This window comes from Vespula pensylvanica, chromosome 21 (genome assembly GCF_014466175.1).
Source record: "Vespula pensylvanica isolate Volc-1 chromosome 21, ASM1446617v1, whole genome shotgun sequence".
NCBI classification, from domain to species: domain Eukaryota; kingdom Metazoa; phylum Arthropoda; class Insecta; order Hymenoptera; family Vespidae; genus Vespula; species Vespula pensylvanica.
In genome coordinates, this window is record NC_057705.1 from 2,583,564 (window position 1) to 2,591,415 (window position 7,852).

General features: G+C 26.6%; 1 protein-coding gene across 1 annotated transcript; it reads right to left on the reverse strand.

The window, feature by feature from the left end:
* Positions 1-1,233: 1,233 nt before the first annotated feature.
* Positions 1,234-2,935, reverse strand: LOC122636259 (syntaxin-17). Its single transcript, XM_043827282.1, has 6 exons — positions 2,784-2,935; positions 2,520-2,677; positions 2,237-2,432; positions 1,928-2,139; positions 1,639-1,855; positions 1,234-1,558 (listed from the first exon to the last, which is right to left on the reverse strand). The coding sequence occupies exons 2-6, from the start codon at positions 2,649-2,651 to the stop codon at positions 1,413-1,415; spliced, it is 903 nt and encodes a 300-aa protein (XP_043683217.1). The 5' UTR covers positions 2,652-2,677; positions 2,784-2,935; the 3' UTR covers positions 1,234-1,412.
* Positions 2,936-7,852: the final 4,917 nt, after the last annotated feature.

Consider the following 7,852-nt stretch of genomic DNA (forward strand, 5'->3'; position numbering starts at 1 on the left):
TTTTTTTTTTTTTATATATATATATATGTATATAAAAACAAAGGCGACTCAAGACATTCTTCTTTTACGGTGCAATGAATTCATGTTACTTTTAACAATTCATGTTTTTAACAAATCTAATTTTACATCTTTCTCTTTTAAATTCTTTTTGCTTCAAATCAATCACTTATGTAATATTATATAAAAACTATGCAACGTAAAGTTACTAAGTAAAATTATATGTTAATTTCTTACATGTTAATTTTATTACTAACTAAAAATAATTGTAATATTTTGGATTTTCGAATTGTTTTAAAATTGGACGACAAATTTAATTTTTCTTTTTCTTATATCTTTTCTTTCCTTTTTCGTTGACGAATTAATATAATTAATTAAAAAATAATTTTGCATTAAAAATTTACAATCGTACAAAGTAAATTTTTAACTCTGTTTAAAGCTAATTATATAATTTTAAACTTTGTATTGTTTTACACAGTCAGTAAGACACGCGGCAAGGCATAAAGACCGACGTTAATTTTAAAAAACAACTAACGAGTTTTGTCGATCATCAAACTATACGAAAAAACTCTTCTAGAAATAAGTTTACAAACATTTCTAATTTTGGTTTTGCAGGTACATATAATATATAAGTACGTGGTAAGTACTTTATAAATTATTTCATATATGTAATGATTGTTTTTAAAAAATAACCTCTTCATTTAATACTTTTGATGTAAAATAATAATTCTTTCAATATAAACAACGTTATTGTGATCGAACATATTCACTTTCATGTGTAATATATTATTTCTTATATTTTATAAAGTATTTTATTAATTAATAAAATTTGCAATATGTATAAATACGAATCATGTATTCGAATTATTTATCCGCATATATATGTATGTATATATATATATATATATATATATATATATATATATATATATATATATTTATTATTATATGTAATTTCAGATCTAAAAAAGAATATTTGTAGCGAGATGAAGTATTTTAAGAAAGCAATAGAAATAAAAATTTCTCAGAATATTTAATATATGTAGAATTTAGAAGCTTCTTAATATATTGCGACGTTAAAGCATTGGTCCAAAACTATCTTAAATATAAATAAATAAATATATATATATATATACATATATATATACATATGTATATAAATATATATATATATATGTATATACATATTACTGATTTTATATTAAAAAGATCATTGTTTTCACCTTTAACACAATATTTACATTAATTTAATTTATTTTGTTAGAAAACTATAAGAAAGAAAGTAAATCACTGTTCAGCAGATTAATTGGAAAATAGCCTATAATATCGTGAATATATGCAAATATTTTAGAAAGCAACTAAATAATATTGCACACTTTAGTATCTTTCGTATTATTATCAGATTCTGCGTGATGTCACAAATCCTTTCTGTTTTTATTCAATCTTTCAGGAAGAGATGAAGATTTTTTAATGTTCTGTTGTTCTTCAAACGAATTACTGGGTTTACTATATACGCTCTCTGTAATTTGTTTTTTCTTTAATATAGAACCGCCAGTAAATCCTGTAATTAATGTACTAGTAAAGTCGAAGGAAATATTGTAATATCTATTTTTTATAGTTATTAAACTTATTAAAACTTACCTAAAATTCCACAACCAAGAGCTGTTAATCCACCAATTTTTAAACCTGCAAATAAGCCTACAGGTCCACCCACACAAGTTCCAATTAATGCTCCGGCCAAAGGATAAGTTACTGCTTTGTATTTCGATGCTTTTTCGAGGAACTTTGTACCTTCATTTACATTGCTTTGTGTTTCTTCGATATTATTCTCTACGTTATTCACAGATTCTTTTTGATCCTTGTATCAACAAAATCAGAATAGATTTAAATAATTATTAAACATAACTTTAAACAAGTGAAAAATACTTACATGTACTATTTTGTTAAAATCAGTAAAAAGTTGATGTAATTGATATATATCATCTTGTAGATCTGTCCAGGTATGCAAACATGCTTGCTGTCGCTCCAAATCCTCGTGTTCTTCATGCAATTGGATATTATGATCTCTATATACATACTGTGCATCCTTATTTTCTTCTTTGGGTGAAGAAGGTCCAGATAAGGGTAAGTCCAATTGTAAAACTGAATTCATGCGCAAATATTGAATATAAAATTAAATCAAGACAACAGTAGTTATTAATCTTGATAAATATCATATTAACGGTATTAAACATTTTACCTAAGTATTCCTGAATCGCGTTCATCATATTAGATCTAGCAGTCGCTGTAAGTTTATCGAATTCATTAATATCAGAGTCAAGAACCTGAGCCCGTAGAGTATCCATCTGATAAAGCAATTCCTTCAATTGCTTTACAATTCTAGATACATTTACGTGTTCCTTCCTTACTTTTTCCCAATCGTGTTGAGCTTCGTACTATAAATAGAAAAATTTCTTTTATGTGAATAATTTGTAAATAATATTTATGAAAAGTATGGAAAGTATTACTTTTAAATCACTTACTTTTTTAATATTACTCTTATGCCGTTTCAGTAAATCTACATGATGCGGTATAGCAACATTAAAATTACTGATTTGAATTTCCAAGCGTCTAATCGGCTGTTTTATAACAAGATTTTCCATTGATAATGACATTTTGGACAACGTTCTTTGATTTTAAGCTATCGAAATTATCAATTATTTATTTCTTTATATAATAAACAATATTTCAATAATATATCTATTGGCCATTGTCGTTACTTATTCTTGAAAGTGTTATTTACTGACTTTTATTGAGGATAAGTTATCTTATATGCACGGTGTTGCTTCATAATACGTTAAATTTAGTTACTATATTTGTTGTATTATTTTGTAAAACTAACCGATCAGCTGTTTTATAGCACACGGTGAGCAAATGTTCACAAAGACTGTCATTCAGAATGGAAGGAATACTGTAATGCCCTCTATGCAAGACTATTAAATTAAATTGATCTATGGTTGTGTCGACATATTCCAAGATCGCGCCAGATGTATTAAAAGAGCAAAAGATATTTTAATAAAATAAATATTACGCAATTATATAATTAAATATGATAAAAAATATATATATATATTTTATTAAATTCAGATTTAATAAAAAAAGATATTTTTTAACTTGTAAAAAATGTTTCCGATCAAGATTACTTAAGATATATTTATTTGATACTCTCATAATTTATGTTTTAGAGCTATTTAAAATTAGGATAGATATATAAAATGATTTTTTATATTTATTTTATTATATAAGTATTATATATTGTTAATATAATACATATAAAAAAAAATATTCCAGATAAGAATCATTCAAAATTGAAATAAGCATATAGAATAATTATTCGGTATTCTATTTATGTTATACTATCTATGTACATTTAAGTAAATGAATATCAGTGTTTTAAGACACGATAATTACAAGCTTTTTAAAAACACGATACATATAAAAACTATTACAAATTAGGATCACCCAAAAAATGATTTCATATTATCCAAAAAAAGTTTGATATTTTATGTTTCAATCGGTTTAAGATCACAATATTTATATATAATAGAACGATTATTCCATATTTATTATATTATACGATGATACGTATATTGATATGTATATCGGTATATCGGTGTTTGATAAAGAAACGTTTGATAATTGTACGCTTTTAGATATCTATTATCTTGCGGTTAAAAATACAATACGTTCCAAATGTATTTTACGATGGTCGGTTAAATCTATAATTTCGTATAAAATCGGTAGAGGTTTCCATAATGAAAAACCGATTGCAAGCGAATAGGCCTTAGTCTGTCGATGACGTGTAATCGAGTCTTCACCCTCTTTCTCTCTCTCTCTCTCTCTCTCTATCTATCTATCTATCTATCTATCTATCTATCTATCTATCTATCTATCGCTTTCTTTCTTTTTTCACCCCTCTACTTTTCTCTCATTTCTGTCTCTCTCTCTCTCTCTCTCTTTCGAAGCTCTTTATTTCTATACTTCTTCCATTTCTCTCGAATTCTCTGGTTTCCATTAGTCTTCATATGTCACAAACACGTTTGCGCGCGCGAACACACGTCCATTCGTTTAGTTACGCCTCCACGTGTGATCTTTTATTTTCGACGGTATTCATAATATTGCGGATAACCTCGCTCTTTCATCCCCTTGATCTTTTGTCACCAATTCGATGGATCATCACCCTGAAAACGTTTGATGTCTTTTCTTTTTTGTTTTTTAGTTTTTATCTGTCTTTTCTTTTTTCTTTTTCTTCTTTTATTTTTATTCGCATTTTATTTGGACAATCAATGAATTTTTCTTTCCTATAATTATTTCTCTCTTTCTATATATATATATATATATATATATATATATATATATATATATTATTGTATATTAATTATATATTTATATATATACGTGTGTATATATAATTAATAGTTAATAGTATACAGATATGATCTTTAAACGTTATATGTATATAATTTATTTCCTGTAGGCAAACCAGTATTAATTAATACACTCGACATAATAATTTGCTCGACAGTTGGGAAACTCAAATTTCAAGTTCCTACATCTACATTTAGGTATAAATTTCAAAGTTGTATTATCTTGTAATAAAGCAACCCGTAATTTTGCGTATACATTTCGTTGAAATCGAGGTAGCAAATGTTTCTATTTCTATTTACATGCCACGCCGGTTGGTTTAATTGTTTGAACTTCGTCGAAAGTAACATTATTTTAGATCGTTGAGATTAATATGTTAGAGACTCAGATATATATATATATATATATATATATATATATATAATGATAGCTAAAAATAAGTATTATTTAAATAAACATCATTTTTATTTTCTATTAAATATATATTAGAAAAAAATCAAATGATTTATATTAATAGCACTCTAATATATTTCTAATTATCTAATTTCTAAATTACTTTTAAGTATGTTAATTGTTCATTTATCAGATTGATTTATTTTTTCTATATTATATAATCCTACGAAACAAAACAAAATATTGCAAATATATTAGAAACACTGTTTTTTTTTTTTTTTTTTCCTTTTTCTTTTCTACAGAAACATTCGGGTATGTTCGTCATAGGAATAGTGGGTGTTGGAGATTGCATTTTATTTAAGTAAAATATTCATTCTCTAGAATATTCTTGCTTTTTTACTTGGCATTCGATTATTTCCATTCGTTGGACATATTTCACAGTGATGGATATTTTTCGTCCGTCATCGATGTATCCAGAATAGAGTACGGTTTTCAAGAAGAAAACGATTCCGTCGTACGTACATACGTACATACGTACGTACGTAGATATTTACTATCATATGTATATGTAAAAGAAAACTGATAGATGCCTATAGAATATCGTGCTTATGTATATGGGTGTATGACAATATTTTATGCAGAGTTATTGATACGTCGCACTGGAGAGAAGCGATATTGTTATGCACATTTTAAACCCTCGTAATGCTACGCATTCGACAGAGATTCTTTGCTTATAGACACACACACGAACACACGTATATATATGTATATATATATATATATGTATGTGTATGTATACATGTTTGTATGTATTATATATATACGTTATGTCTGATAGTTTCGATCCTCTTCAACGTATGTATTTTAGATGTACGTCGTATCCGAATAAAATTCCAACATTTTTATCTTCTGTAGAAAAGAAGAAATATTCTTCGTATTCGATAAGAGAATTAAGACGTGATCATATACATATGATATATGAAATGGTTGCGATCAATTTGGAACTATAGTTTGATATAAAAAATTGATATGATAATAATTCAATACATCCAAATAAAATCCAATCGTTTTTATTTTCGATATTAAAAAGAAAGAAATATTCTTCGTAATTAAGGGACGATCGTTTATATCGAATGCTAGTCGTTCAGAAACGTATAACTCGACGTTATTAAAGATAAATATAATAATAATGTTATTACGATGTACGGAAATATATCGAATAAATTTAATTTAAAAAAAGATCATTTGGAATACTAATAAAATCTTAACGTTTTCATTTTCGTTAAAAAAAGAAAAGAAAAAAAAAAAAAAAAAAGAAAAAGGAAAAAAGAAGAAATACTAAATATTTTTCTTTTACAAGACGATTAAAATTTAAATCACGATCATTCGTATCAAATGCAATTAATTGAAAACTATAATTTGAAAATATATCTCGACATAAATATATCTGATATAATAATATCAGAATTATCAAACTAATCAAATTCAATTACATCTTATTCGAACAATTGCGATATATGTGTGTATGCGTTTGTGTGTGTCATATACAATATATTGTACCGAGTGTTAGTCATAGTCAGTCAGTTTTTCATTTAAAATAGGAAATTGATACTCTCGCCTATTTAAGTCGAACATCTTAAAGATATTAAAAAATACCGTCTGTCGAGCACGTCAGGAGAATTTATTTTAATTTCCGTTAGAAATATATGTGCAGTTTTAATCTACGTATAATTTCTAATAAAAAGTATAAAAAATTTTCTTTTTCTTTTTTTTTTTCTTTTTTTCTTTTCTCTACGTTCCAAAAACTTATCTCTTATCTCTTAAATACGATATTATCCTTTATCCGTAGATAACTCATTTCACTTTATTCCGTAATACTTCGTTTCGTGTATATACATATATACATACATACATACATACATATATACATCCATATATATTACAAAATATCTATAGTAATCATGGTTCTGCAGAAATTCTCTCTCTCTCTCTCTTTTTTTCTTTCCACGTGAGGTTTCTCTTTATCTATAGTCTTGATTAATGTATCTCACAAATACACGTTATCAAGGAAGTATATGTTATATATATATATGTATATATATATATGCATGTATGTATTACAACGAACAATGCTCTCTCTCTCTCTCTTTTTTTCTCTCTTTCTCAGAGCTTATCACATCTTTTAACACTTCCCTTCCTATTCTTTCGCAGAAAGAAACAAATGGATTGTTAAATCGTACGACGGAAACGATTAGCAGATACGTAGGTTGAATAATCGTACCGATCGTACGACACTGATATCAGAGTTCTCTATTTTTCTTTCATACTTCTTTCTACCTCTCGTATTATACTTTTCTTCATTTTACAAAGGCACTTCGTTCGTTCGAAAATTTGTGTATATTAAAAAAAGAAGAGAAGAATCTTTACTTCTCTTTTTTTCTCTTTCTTCGTCTTTTTTCTTTTTTCTTTGTTTTTTTTTTTTTTTTTCTTTTTGTCAGATAAGCACATTAAGATAAAATCTCGATGATTTTCGGGATAAATGAATAGATATTTACCTATATATAAGGTATTCACGTGGATAATCGAACTAAATAGTAACTCGTGTTAGCTTGGAATCGAATGGCCGTATGATCGGTGACTGTATCAATTAATTCTCCTGGTGTCGCAGTAATCACGGTATCATCCGAGTGTTACATCGACGATAACTGGTATATGCTGCTGCCCGTCAGCCAGTGTATTCCCCGAAAATTCCTCGTTTAAACACCGGGATCTACCTATTGCAATAATTCATCCGACGATTCACCGTATCCATAATCAATGATCGTATACGATACGAATCGTTACGGTTTGACCGTTTAAAATCACTATATTTATATACATTAACTAATGTAAAAGCATTATATATCGAATCTAAAGGGACTAAAGAACGATATTAATTAATTAATGGAGGGTTTATCAAACGTTAATGTTACAAATTCAAATGAATTCGAATGTTTATGATCGTACCATTTGTTGTAATTGATAATAATTAGTTATTATTTCGTTATTATACTCCATT